This window comes from Poecilia latipinna, unplaced genomic scaffold, assembly GCF_001443285.1.
Source record: "Poecilia latipinna isolate Pla-1442-1.1 unplaced genomic scaffold, P_latipinna-1.0 Scaffold650, whole genome shotgun sequence".
Classification (NCBI taxonomy): Eukaryota; Metazoa; Chordata; class Actinopteri; order Cyprinodontiformes; family Poeciliidae; genus Poecilia; species Poecilia latipinna.
This window is the reverse complement of record NW_015113266.1, coordinates 92,116-105,445: the sequence shown is the minus strand read 5'-3', so window position 1 is coordinate 105,445 and position 13,330 is coordinate 92,116. Positions and strand designations below refer to the sequence as shown.

At 40.3% G+C, this 13,330-nt stretch overlaps 2 protein-coding genes across 2 annotated transcripts in view; both read right to left on the bottom strand.

The window, feature by feature from the left end:
- Positions 1-293: 293 nt before the first annotated feature.
- On the bottom strand, positions 294-12,006 carry smc2 (structural maintenance of chromosomes 2). Its single transcript, XM_015043821.1, has 25 exons — positions 11,839-12,006; positions 11,603-11,752; positions 10,781-10,903; positions 10,628-10,666; positions 10,437-10,547; positions 10,298-10,342; positions 9,950-10,183; positions 9,662-9,811; positions 8,753-8,986; positions 8,483-8,642; positions 8,287-8,404; positions 7,266-7,404; positions 7,050-7,169; positions 6,750-6,954; positions 6,362-6,497; positions 5,840-5,964; positions 5,528-5,721; positions 4,815-4,958; positions 3,661-3,735; positions 3,390-3,509; positions 3,087-3,287; positions 2,218-2,334; positions 1,873-2,033; positions 1,605-1,752; positions 294-685 (listed from the first exon to the last, which is right to left on the bottom strand). Exons 1-25 carry the CDS (start codon positions 12,004-12,006, stop codon positions 500-502), a joined length of 3,603 nt encoding a protein of 1,200 aa, XP_014899307.1. The 3' UTR covers positions 294-499.
- An 845-nt stretch (positions 12,007-12,851) lies between these two features.
- The window catches only part of exoc1l (exocyst complex component 1 like), a 10,037-nt gene continuing 9,558 nt past the window's right edge, over positions 12,852-13,330 (bottom strand). The window contains exon 4 of the mRNA XM_015043822.1: positions 12,852-13,182. The gene's annotated coding sequence lies outside the window, so the exon portion shown is untranslated. The remainder of the gene's footprint in view (positions 13,183-13,330) is intronic.

Below are 13,330 nucleotides of genomic sequence, written 5' to 3'. Positions count from 1 at the left end.
TTATGTTAAAATGGCCTGCCATAAGCCAGTCATTAATTGCAGATTTCTTACAAAGTACAGGTATATCTGACTCTTATGGTGGTCAGAATATAATTAGAGATATTCCAAATAGTTTCTCTAGTCAAAATATAGTTAAAAATATATGTACTAATACATCCAGTAAACCAATTTTACATATCTGGAATGTATGGTGAAAACAGATTTTATGTTAAAACTTCCTGCCATAGAGTTTGTTTGATTCCACAAGTACATTTTTAAAAAAATAGTCATAGTTTAGACAAAAAAACCAACAATAACGTTTACCAGCTTTATTTACAAAAAAACAAACAAATATATCCATCAGCTGCATATATATAAAAAGAACACAAAGCACGGGACCCAAATTAAGTATTTAGACAGGATTGCTAAATAGATACACAGACATCAGTAAGACAAAAAGCAGTTACTATCATGTTAGGTAAGGACAAAGATGGCCGCCCTGCTGGTTTCAGTGCAGTGATTAACCGATGAGCTGCTTGTTCCTCCTGTCTTTCTGTCGAGCCTTGTCGTGGACTTTAAGCGGAACGTTGGAGTCGCTCTGGCTGAGCGCGGTCCGCGACACTGTGGACATGCCGTCGACAAACTTGGTCTTGAACAAGACGTTGGCGTTGGTGAACATGCCGTCTTTGAGGGACACCACCACAAACTGAAGAGAGGAGGAGAGAAAGATTGTAGCAGGAAGAAGCCGCCGTTTCGTCCTCGATTTAAAGTCTTTCAAACCTTTTCCACCTCTTGTCACATGACAAAAACACTCAATTCTGTATATTTTTATTGAGGTTTGGCGAGATAGACCCGTAGAAAAGTAGTGCATAATGGAAGTGGAAGAACAAGAATGAGTGGTTTTCAAACTTCTGAAAATAAATCAGAAAAAATGTGTTGCACATTTTTTATTCTTTCCTCCTGGGTCCATAATTGTAGAGTTCCCCATCTCTGACTGCAGCTGCAAGTCATTTGGGGAACAGAATGTCTACGAAGTTTGCAAGAAGGCTGCAACTATCAACTATTTTAGTCATCTATTATTCTAGAGATTTACTCTGATTATCTGTTAAAAGTTTGCACATCCTGCAAACAAATGATTAAATGAATGGTTTTTCATTTAAGAATTGTTTATATCTGTATATTAGAAAGGCATTAAAAAATGCAAGTAAACAATTCATTAATTTTTTTTAAGTCAGAAAAACATTCCATCACCTACAATGCAACAACAGCATTCTTCTAATGAACACTTGATGATGTGTAGCAAGAGATTTATCTGTAGCTAAAAATAAAAACTACTTCTAATGTGAAAATCTCAGACCTTTCTGCTTCACTTGCCATCACTATTGTGCAAATCTGATTAATAATTGGAAACCAAAAGGTGCTTAATATGAGGTTTTCTTTACAGAATTTAAACCAGGTGAAGTTAAAATGATGCCACTTGAGGAGTTCTGGGTAGAACATATTTACAGACAGGAGTATTTTTATCTTAAGTGCAAAATGTATACATTTTTATACAATTTTGGTTTTATTTTTGCTCCGTATGCATGTCGTTCTCTCAATAAATGGCTTTTTTTTGAGTCACTTACTTGCGAGTGTGTGAAGTGTGTGCGCAGCATCTGTCCGATGTTCTGTGTGTGAGACAGGTCCAGAGCTGCGTCCACCTCGTCCAGGATGTAGATGGGAGCGGGTTTGAAAAGCAGCATGGCCAGGATGAGAGACAAAGCCACGAGTGACCTGATGAGGGGAGGGAGGGAGGGAGGGAGAGAGAGAGAGAAAGAGAGAGAGAGAGAGATTAAAGTCACATTCTCACACAGGCTGAGAAAACACACTAAGGAGCAGCATAAGGTTTCAAACCTTTGCCCGCCGCTGAGTTCAGTCAGGTTCTCCTTCCAGGTGTCGCCCAAAGCTACTTTAAACTCGAGGCCGTCCAAGACGCCACATCCCTGGGGAGGAGCCAGCTTGGCTGTGGCTCCTGGCAGCAGGGTGGAGAAAATGGAGCCAAAGTCCTTGTTTACCTGCAGAGGGAGGATTGAAATTGAAGATGGCACTAAGCCGTGCTGCCCTTCTTTGTTTTGATAAATAAAATTAAAAACATTCAAAAGGTGGTTTTATCAGCACTGAAAATGTTGGGAAATGAATTTAAAACGGTAAATCTAATCAACGTTTGCAGAGAAATCAGGTGCAAAACGAAAAGCAGACCTTCTGCCAGGCCAGGTTGAGCGCCTCATTCTTCTTCTGGTCCAGCTCCTTGATGGTCTGTAGGATCTTTGCCTTGTCGTTCTCCACAATTCTCTTCTTCTTCATTAGATCGTTGTACTGCAGTAGGACAAACGCAATTGTGAATCTGTCCTGCACTATTTTATGTTTTCAGAACTTCTCATTGTAGCAGATGTTTCTGCAGCGAGAAGGTTTTATGGAAAATGGATAAGGGAGTACAGGAAGAAAAGACAAGATAAATGGACGTAAACAAGGAATGACAAGATTTCTGCAGGTTTCACAAACTCAACTTTAAGACTTTTTAATGCAATTCTGAGTGGATTTTAAGACCCAACTCCACATGAATGCATGAAATTCATCCAGCCAGCTGGGAATAAATGTGCACTTAGCCACTATTGACACTAAAAAAAGCTAGCTAGCAAGGGTATGTTAGTGGTAGCCTCAATAGTTTCAAGTCGGAACCTGATGAAGATGCCCGAGTGTAACCCAAACTTTTGCCTGACAGAAAAGTTCCACAAGAAGAAACAAAAAATACTTTAAAAAATGCAAGATTAAAAAGTCCTGCCAAGACAAAATTTGAAACCTGTGACTAATGTATTTAAGCCCAATTTACCTTTTTAAAACAAACATTTTAAGGCCTTATTTTTAGATACAGAACTTTAAGACTTTTTACGGATGCACAGATACCCTGAGAAAGAACATATTCAGACAATGTGATTGGGATTAAAGTGTGGAGGTACAAATATGTTTCCACAGGAAAAAAAATCCTGAAAGTCGATTTGTCAAACATCTCAGGACTGCGAAGGAACCCCGAGTGCGGAGCTTTGCGTCCCTGCTCCCCGTCTCCTCACCCTCTCCTCCGCCTCGTTCAGCATGTTCATGGCCCTCTTGTTGACGTTCCTCTCCAGCTTGCTGGTGGTCTCCTCCAGCTTCTTCAGGCGCTGCCCGGCCTCGCGGGGGTTGTTCGTCTTGAAGTCGTAGGAGGTGTTCGGCTGGCCGAAATACTGTCGCTCTGAATGGATCCAGTCGTGTTCCTCCAGCATCCGACTCACCTGGAGGAAAACGAAAACAACAACAACAACAACAACAACTTCCAGATTAGGAGAACAAAGAGACGCAGCAATGGGCGGATGAACATCAGAGACTGAGCGAACCTTGTCGGCAGCGTCCTGGCTCTCCTTGTGGTGCTTGTTGATGTTGTGCTCCAGCTCCTTGATCTTCAGCTGGGCTTCATTGTTCTTCTCCCTCATCTTGTTCACCTCTGTGTTTTTCTCCTGGAGCATTCAGAAAGAGAGGCAACGTGACACGTCGGTAGGTGTTTATGCCATAAACCATCAGGGCTCTGTAATTACTCCGCTCCCGACAGACAGGAGTAAATTGTGGTGCTTGGAAGCCAAAAACAATCGAGACAAACGTAAAGGTCACCTTGAGTTCTTTGTCTTGAGTCATGATCACTTCCTTCTGTTTGCTCAGCTCCTCCTGGGCCTTACGCACCGTCTCCTACGTTACAAAGTAGGGAATATTTGTAGCTTTTGCACTTGTACAGAGCATTAATAGTCACATTACACCACAAATGTCAATATATGCTACTAGGTATGATCCGCCTGCCCACACCTAGTAGTGCAGAGTTAGTGACATGAAAGGCAACTAACAGTTTTAAGAGTTTTTTTTTTAATTTATTTTAAAAAATCTTTAAGTGCAGCACAAGCCTGTATTTCACCCTCTTTTCTCTGATATCCGTGGCTGTCTTCAGGATTCACCAAGTCACCAGGATAACTAGTCATTTCACTGTAATAATTTAGCTTTAACATGGTGCCAGGAAGAAAGCGATTGTTGACAGAATCCCAGAAGAAGTCCTGCTCAGGTGGAACCACAATTAAACATTTTCACGGAAAATGTTCAATTTTCGGTGAAACTTAAACATTTTTAAACCCGACTAAGACTGTCGCAATCAGCAATTAATCACTTGATTAATTAAAATGAGCTCAATTTCCATTCTGATTATTAATATTTTTTAAAGGGCAGATTTGCAAAGAGACTTCATAATACATTTTATTTATGATTTAGATTGTGTGTGGTTTTTATATCCCTTTTTTTTTTTCTTCCTATTTGTGGTGGTTTAGTTTGGATATTTAAAACATCCTCCAGTTCCAGTGCGGAGCGTTCTGTACAAAGTTAAAGTTTATAAGTGTTTAAACTAATACTGATACTACACTATTGTGCAATTACCAATATATCACATGAAAATGCTCCCAAACAACAATATTATTCTTTATTGAAGTAATTTCTAGGACAATTAATCATCCAGTAAAACGTGTTACTGTGACGGGCCTAAAGATGACGGCACAAATCACACACTTCTCAGCGAGTAAGTTTAGCTGAGCATTTCCAGTAAAACGTATTCAAGTTTATGACTGTGCTGTGAGAAAACATGAAGTTAAAGTGGTTCAAAAACTTTTAATATGCTTCAAGAAATTCAAAAACACGTCAGACAAGCTGACGGAAACGGAAGCAGAACACAACACCGTCGATGATTCACTTTATCTGAACTGGTTTCAACGCAGTCCTGCAAACGGCACCTTGTTCTGGGAGACGGTGCAGGCCATGCTGTCGATCTGCTCCTGGATGGCCTTCGTGGCCTCGTCCACGGCCTGGATCTGCTGCTCGTAGCCGGCCTGCTCCCTCTGCAGCTCCTCCAGCTCCAGGGCCACAGCGTCAGACTCCTGAACATCAGACCACCCAGCAGGGACACTCAGAAGTAGAAGATTCTCCATGTCAGGATTACATGTTTCTCGTCTGTACTCAACTTCCCAGAGTTCTCGGTTGTTGTTGTTGTTTTTTTTAAAAACATATAAAAAATTAAAAGCAGAGGTAGATGGACAGATTGGCAAACAGAAGGGACTGAGGATGGGCGCATTTATAATATTCCGTATAATTTATTGTGAAACATTTATTTTCATGATAAGAATTCCATACGTCGTCGTCACTATAAATTAAAAAAGAAGAAGAAAAAACCTGACTAAATGTTAATTTTTAATATCAGTAAATTTGAAAATATAATTTAAATAAATATCTTTGTGCAGTTAAATGATATAAATCACACATCTTTAAGTATGTGGCGTCCTGAAAAAATCAAATAGGAATGTTTTGGAAAACCAGCATTTATGTTTGTGCCGCTATGAATCCTGTGCCATGCAGTTAACTAAAAAAGAAGTATTAAATATATTTTTTTCCCCTTTATCATCATTTTTATTGTTATAATAACAGCACCACAAAATGTCAGCGGTTTTACCTGCTGCTTTTGCTTCAGCTTCTTGTTGAAGGCGTCTGCTTTGGCCTTGGCTGTGTTCAGTTTCTCCTGGGCCGCTTTCAGCTCCTTCTCCCGCTCCGCCTCGGCGTTCTTCATCTTGTTCTCCAGCACCTTGTATTTCTCCTCGGCCTTCTTCTTCACCTCCTTGGTGACGCGCAAAGTCTCCTCGCTCTCCTCTGATTGGCCAAACGCACAAGCAGAAAACGGGCTTCACACACCGTTGGGTCAAACGGCGTAGAGCATTTTACCTTTATAGAGAAGAGTGTGTGTGTGTGTGTGTGTTTTCGTTCTGACCGATGGCCTTGCGCAGCCTCTCCAGCTCCTCCTGCTGCTGGTGGAAGGAGCTCTGCTGCACTTTGGCCTGCAGGATCTGCTCCTCCTCCAGCTTCAGCTCATGCTGCTGCTTCAGCTGCCGGTACCTGGATGGATTAATGAGGTCGGCTCAGAACTCTGTTCCACGTTTTTAAGGTTTCTATAACTACAATTATTTCAGTAATCGAATATTGTTTTAGTAACGATTAAATCGGGTAATCAGATGAAGGAGAAAAAAAAATACATGAGAATGAGTTTTCATTTAACCACTAAAGTTTATTTTATACACTATTTAAAATATGCAAGAAAAAGCTAAAGATTATACCACTCGAGGAGTTCTGGGTAGAAGGTTTTTTCATTTAAAATGCAAATTTTATATATATTTTTGTACACTTTTGGCTTAATTACTCCTCTGAGAGTGCTGATTTTTGAGCAAAGAGTTAATTAACTTCTGCAAACAAACATGTTAAAATTCATGCGGTAGCGTCCTCGAAAGCTGCTTACTTCTCAGCGGTTCCTTTAAGATCGGCCAGCTGTCGTTCGACGTCCTGCAGCTGGGCCTCCTTCTCCTCCAGGCGGTCCTGGACCTCCTTCACCTCCTGCAGGCTCGTCAATATGGAGGCCGACTGGGAGCGGGAGCCTGGAGGGGAAAAGTCGCGCGTGACTCCAGATGTTTAGGAACGCACAGATCAGAGTTTCGTGATCGGAATTGCGTTGCGATTTTAACGTGTTCAGATTGCTGTTGTGGAATGGCATTCTGGGGGATGTAGGCAGAGGAAAGTCTTTAGCTCCTGCTCCCCCTCACACGACTAACTCACTCACTCTGGATACCTAGCAACAACCTGTTGAGTAACATGCGTAGCAGCGTTTTCACCCCCCGCCCCCGTCTCACCTCCGCTCAGAGTTCCCTGAGGGTCGAAGATGTCCCCTCCGAGCGTGACCGTCTTGGTCATCACCTGCTTGTCGAAGGCCACCTTTTTGGCGTTGTCCAGCGTGTCGCACACCAGGGTGGACCCAAACACGTACTCCATGGCTTTCCGCAGGTCTGCTTCGTAGCCAACCAGAGACAGGGACGTGTGAACGTTGTCCTGCCCAACCTGACAAGAGAAAAGCGCAAAGAAAATGGAGAACTCTTAGAGTTACAAGCAAACACGTCGATATTTAACTCCGACCTGAAGCCGCTCTCTCTCACCAGACTCTTTGCAGCGTTGATCACTTTGTCGTTCAGCGTCTTGGCAGAGATTTTGTTCAGGGGAATGATGGTGTACCGCCGCTGCAGCTCTCCCTTCTCCAGGATCTTTTTACCCGTCACCTACGCGGGAGAACGCACCGACCCGCGGGTTATTAGAGTCCCGCTGTCTTTCTGAAAAACCTTCATTGCCATATTCAAGTCTTTGCTCACGCCTACCTCCGTATCAACAACAATGTTGTACAGGCGGCCTCCGGCAACAACCTCCAGCGCTGTGGCATAGGTGACGTCGCTGACGGTGATCAGGTTGGCGAGGAGCCCCTTCACCTTGCTGCGGTCCCAGCCTCGCTCTGGATCCCTGGCAATCACATCGTCTTGCTTTAGCGTGGGGGTCAGTCATGTGGTTTAAAAGCCAGAAATTAAAGAAGCCATTTAATTTCAACTCAAAACGAAACCTGAATAAAATAAAGTAGTCACGTGTAAACCAGTAGAGTCCAAACTTTTTGCCTGTAGGGCCAAAATTCTTAGGTTGATGGAACTGAAGGGCCACTTTTTATTTTTCAAACTAAAACTGAAAGATTTATTTCTTAAGACATTTGTTGTTCTTATCTCAATGATGTACTAAAATAGACAATATTTTAAGTTGGACAAAAAAAAAAAAACAACTTTAATGGAGCAAACAAAGTGAGAATGTCATCCTCTAAATAGAAAATAATTTTTAGAACATCTATTTATTGGAAATGCTTACTTTTATATGTTGAATTATGGAATAAGAAATAAAAGTATTCATTAAACACATTTTCCATGGTCAATATTGTTTATTCTTCACTCCCTGCACCTTGGGAAAATGCTGTACTTTTACTTGTTCCTGCAAAACTAACTAAATAAAAAACTATTATTTCTGTTTTTCAAAACTCGTGGCCTAAGAGTTCCCTCTGATAAGTGTGACACTTACTTAACGTTTATTTCTGTTATATCTATATAAAACTTTATATTTTTATTATTTATTTTAATTTATTTTAATTTTGCATCATGATGGAACTAAATGACTAATTTTCTTTTTTACCTGATGTAAGTAATCTAGATGAAAAAGAAGCTCACCATCAAACTGGTGAACTGGTTAACTTGATCTCGAGTCTTAAATAAAGTATAAACCCACTTAGTGATACAAACTAAAAAACCTTTTCTATAAAAGACTCTCTGTCCTGCATGTTCAGTGTGCAGAAAAATGAGGCGTTACTTGTAGTCAAAGCGCAGATTGGGGAAGCGGGACATGAGGCGCTCGTAGGTCTCTTTGAGCTGAGAGACCTGTCTGGACAGCTGCCTCCGGTTTTCCAGCAGACTCTCCTCCTTTCCCTCTGCAGAGACACAGCCACGGCTATCACACTGGTTTAGTGGAGAAATAAAACTAAAGCTTGGAAGTAACCGTTTGCTACCTTCGTAGTTGAGCTTGGCTAACCCCGCCTCCAGTTTCTCCCTGCTGCTTCTGGCGGCCTGCAGGGCGTCCTGGTCCTTCTTGTAGCCGCTGTCCATCTTCTTGACCTCAGCCTGTTTGGACTTTAACTCAGCCTGAGCGTGCTTCAGGGTCATTTGGGCCTAGAAAGAGAGAAGATTTTAGTGCAATAAGTAGGACCAAACATGCAAAACCACCATAAAGAAGCGCAGCACGACAAAGCGAACCTCCATCTCAGAGTTAGTTTTCTCACCTGCTTGGCCTCGGTGTCGGCCTTGCTCATGTCGTTCTTGCAGGCCATCATCTGCCCAGCCAGCGTGTCTTCCTCGCCATCCTCGTTGGTGGACAGACCGGCCGACACGGCCTTGAAGTGCTGCTCGGCGGCCTCCAGGGCGGCGCTGTCCTTCTGTCCCTCCTCCTGCACAGCGCGAAGCTGCTCGGCCAATTTGGAAACCTCTTTTTCCTTTACCACAAGCATTTTTTTATCCTAGCGAGGGAAAAAAAAAAAAAAAAAAAAAGTTTTACATTTCTATTTTTTTTGGTTCTGCTGACGGATATAACAACATACCAGGAACACTAGCTGCTTCCGAAGCATTTAACCAGCTAGTTAATCTATATTAATAATTGATAAATATAGATTAATCAATTGTTGAAATTGTCAACTCATTTAGTAATCGAACAATCATTAACTGGAATATACAGACTCTTAAAAAAATGCTATATTTTGATAGATCAACAAAATCAAAACATTTAATTAAGCCAAAACTGTACAAAAAAATGTATACACTTTGCATTTAAGATGGAAAATCTTCTTTGTCTGTAAACATGTTCAACCTAGAACTTCTAAAGATTTAGCTTCACCTGGTTCAAATTCTGTAAAAAAAAATAAATTAAATCTATTGAGACCGCAGATGCATCCTTTGCTACTAATTATTAAGCGTACATTAAAAAGAATGCTGTTATAAATAAAATGTTTTTCTTAATTACAAAAAGAGTGATATTTTGCATTTTTTAATGTATTTTTATATTGTACAAGATAAGCTTAGGTTGTTAAAATACACATTTGCAGAACGCGTCAATTATTTATCCAATCCCTCAATTAATCATGAGAATACTCGATTACAAAAATAATCGTTAGCTGCGGCACTAATTGTTTCATTACCTCTTCCATGCTCTTCACCAGCTCCTTTCGCTTCTTGATTTCATCTTTCAGATTCTGCTTTTTTAAGTCTAGAGCGCTCTGAGATTTAGCGTCCACACGCTGGGCGTCAGCAAGAGTGTCTTCCAGGGTTTTTAAAACGCCATTCACCTCCTTGAAATGAGCAGTTTAACATCAGAGGTAAGAAAATCACAATGAAAACAACCAGTGGGGGGTAAAACACTAAACTACAGTTTAAAAAGCAACAACAACAACAAAAAAAACATTTCCATCTGTTACTTTCTGCAGTACCTGGTCCCTTTTCTTCTGTTGCTCTTGAATCTGGGCCGACAGCTCCTGGATTTTGCTCTCGTTCTCGGCCATGTTGGCTTGCATCTTGGCAATGTTGTCCTGCATCACCTTCAGATTCTCTGCAGACTTCTTCTTGGTTTCCTCAGCGCACACGAACAGCCAGGCCACATAGAGGCGTGACAAGTGCTGGATCTCGCGCATCAGCTTCTGGTACTCCAAATAGGATGATCGTTCCTGGAGAAAGAGGAGAGGTTTTAGGAAGATTAACATGAAAACTTTTACATGGTGCAAGGAGTGGAATGTTAATCTTGGTATCAGTACAGGTAATGAGCTCAAATGTCAGCTTACTTCTTGCAGTTTTTGCATGGTGGGAGTAATTTCCTCATCCAGAATCTAAAAGAGTTAAATACAAGACAAAGTTTGCAGCATTTTTCTATTAAAACAGACTCAGAGATTTTAAAAAAAAAAATGGTCCTGCATCTCATACAGTCTGAATCTCCTTCAGTTTTGCTTCCTTCTTCTCAATCGTCTTCTGGGCGCTGATCTTTTTACACTCATACATCCTGGTGCCTGCTGCCTCCTCGATCATGGCAAGAATCTGGAAGAAGAAAGTTTTCTATTAAGTTCCAAACGAAGGCAGCCATCGGTGAGACATTTGGTGATGTGTGCAGGTTTTACCTCTGGTGGCTTCATGTTCAGAACCTTGGTGATTCTCCCCTGAAGTGATAGAAACATCACAAGATCAAAACTTAGTCTAATGTTTGAAGTCTTAAAAACAAAAAAAACAAAAACAAAAAAAAAGAATGGAAGGAATGTGATGAAACAGCCGACCTGCATGATGAGGAAATGTGGGTTGTTAACATTAAGGCCGACAGAGCAGAACAAATCCTGCACCCTGGTGTTGTTGGCATTGACTCCATTGATGAGGTACTTGTTCCTGCCACCGATCACAACCTGTAAGACAGAAACAGACACAAAAAGAACATTTTGATTGAAGGAAAAACCATAATTAGAGTAGAATAAGGTACCTTCAGAGTGCCTTACAGTGGATTTTATTTATTGATATTAGAATAAATGGGCAGAATATATATGAATACACCTTTCATATCAAGGAAAATAACTCTGTCCATCAACCTTAATACATCTTCCCCACTTTGATACATGTTGGTAGCAGCATCATGGTGTGGGAAGCAGAAAAGGATGAGTGTTAATGAGATGTAGCGTAAAACAGGAAAGTCGTAGAATTCATCCGAATAGACATATTGACTCAGGTAGGCTGTCACACTTTTTAGACTGAGAAACTAGAGATGGTTTTCCTCAGAGTGGAAAGAGAAACTCGTCATAGTGGATGGGAAAATGGATGGATGTAAATAGAGAGGTCAATCCTGAAAGACAACAAACTGAGATTTGTTTTTATCTTTGAAAAATCGTATAAATTTTTTATCCTATTATACTATTATGTGCTGAACTTTCACATAAAATCCCAAGTAAATAATCTGCGTTGGTTAATGTTGACGCTTATGACCCAAACTCCTAAGCATCAAAAGTGTTTCTAAAGCATACGGCTAACAATACCGCGATAAAAGAAAAAAAGATAAAGGAGAAATCTGTGAAATTGTATAGTCATTAGAGAAAAGCTGTTTGTATCCGTACCTGTCTGGTGACTGTGATTTCGTCGTGGGTTTCAAACCCCAGAGGACTCTGGCTTTTGTTGGAGTTGTCAAAAGTAATAGACACAGTGGCTTTAGTGATGCCACCCTGTCCGTTTTTGTACACCAGGTCCTGGAGGTTGGAAGCTCGCACCTTTAATGTGAAATAAATTAAGATAAATTACATGGATTTAAAACCGGATAGCCAAATGACTTAGTGTGCGGATTTAGCAGTCTTACATGTGTGAGGTTGGAGATGCCCAGAAGGAAACATATCGAGTCTAGAATATTGGACTTTCCGCTACCGTTCAGTCCTGTGATCGCGTTGAACAGCGGGTCGAAGCCGTTGATTTCCGTCCTCTGAGCGTAGGATTTAAACCCTTCAATGATAATAGACTTGATGTACATCTTTCTGTCCTCTCGCCGCAGTCCTCGGAGGATAACTCAGTATAAAGGCTAACCGAGATGTGAAAATACGCAAGGACACTGCTACCCCGTGTTTACAACCGACTGTCTCTACTTGAATTTTGGCGGCAGCTAGGCGTGGACTAAGACCGGAGCGGAGAGGCTTTCCTTTCTAAGCCGAAAACAAACCGACACTAAAAGTTTGCGTAGTTCCAGGTGATTTTGTCACAAGTATATTATTGTAAAAATGGATATATTTGGTTTTGTAAAATATCTAAAGATAAATGATAACGCATACAAATAATTATATGACCAGGCGCTATAGGTGTATTTTTTATCAGGCATTTTGTCTGACGACTAAAATATTGTGCGCCATCGAGTGCCATACATAATTGGTGAGTTTGTCCGCCATATTGTGAGGGGCAATTTCCGACGAAGGAAACTGAAAAAGGTATGCTTAGTTTGCGAAATAGCGCCTGCTTAAATTAAAGTGTAGGTTCAACTAATTTCGATTAATTTTATCTATATAAAATAAATCTATAATGTAGTAATAATACTAATTGCTAATGAGATAAAAAAAAATTACAGATAAGATCGTTGATCTATAATAAAAACAAAAAAACGTAGCTCTAATTATTATGAAATAATGAATAACTTATTAAATAAACTTACTTACTCTATCATTCCAGGAGGTATTTTAAAAATTAATACTTAGTGAGTCCAGGATATTCTGGATTTTAAAAATATTCAAATGTAATGGTTTTGTATAGTAAGCATATTTTGTTTATTCCTGTAGAAAGAAAGATCCACTAATACAGAGATGGCAAATAAATAACACATAGTAAACATACTATGTTCACAGGAGTCTTTATTTACCATGAATAAAAGAAATTATTAAACTCTGTTATATTTGTCTTCTACAGTTCATTTTGTTTTATTGTGAATGTCAATTTTAGTGTACTCTTTATGGATCACATAATGAAACACTAAGTACAAAAGATGTCTTAGAAATATCAGTCTAAAACTTGTTTGTCATGAACATACACTTAAAAGAGCAATAAAGCAAAAATAAATAAATAATCAATATTTTTCTTAAAACCCAACTGAAGCATACCTGCGATTGACCAGAATTGCACACAGAACATTAGCTACAGCACAACAATGCTCACACACTATAGAACACATGTGTCAAACTCAAGGCCCGCGGGCCACATGTGACCCGCCATGTCATTTTACGTGCCCCCTCGGCGTTTTATAGGCCCGTGATTGACTTAAAATAGGTTTTGTGCACGAATTGTCTACAAACTACATCTCCCATAATGCATTC

Excerpts from the sequence above, each read along its gene's own strand:
- smc2 (XM_015043821.1), bottom strand. The coding sequence starts at position 12,006 with ATGTACATCAAGTCTATTATCATTGAAGGGTTTAAATCCTACGCTCAG. Across the intron at positions 9,812-9,949 it reads AACAGAAGAAAAGGGACCAG|GAGGTGAATGGCGTTTTAAA; the intron begins GTACTGCAGAAA and ends GCTCATTTCAAG. Across the intron at positions 8,987-9,661 it reads TGGTGAAGAGCATGGAAGAG|GATAAAAAAATGCTTGTGGT; the intron begins GTAATGAAACAA and ends TTCCCTCGCTAG.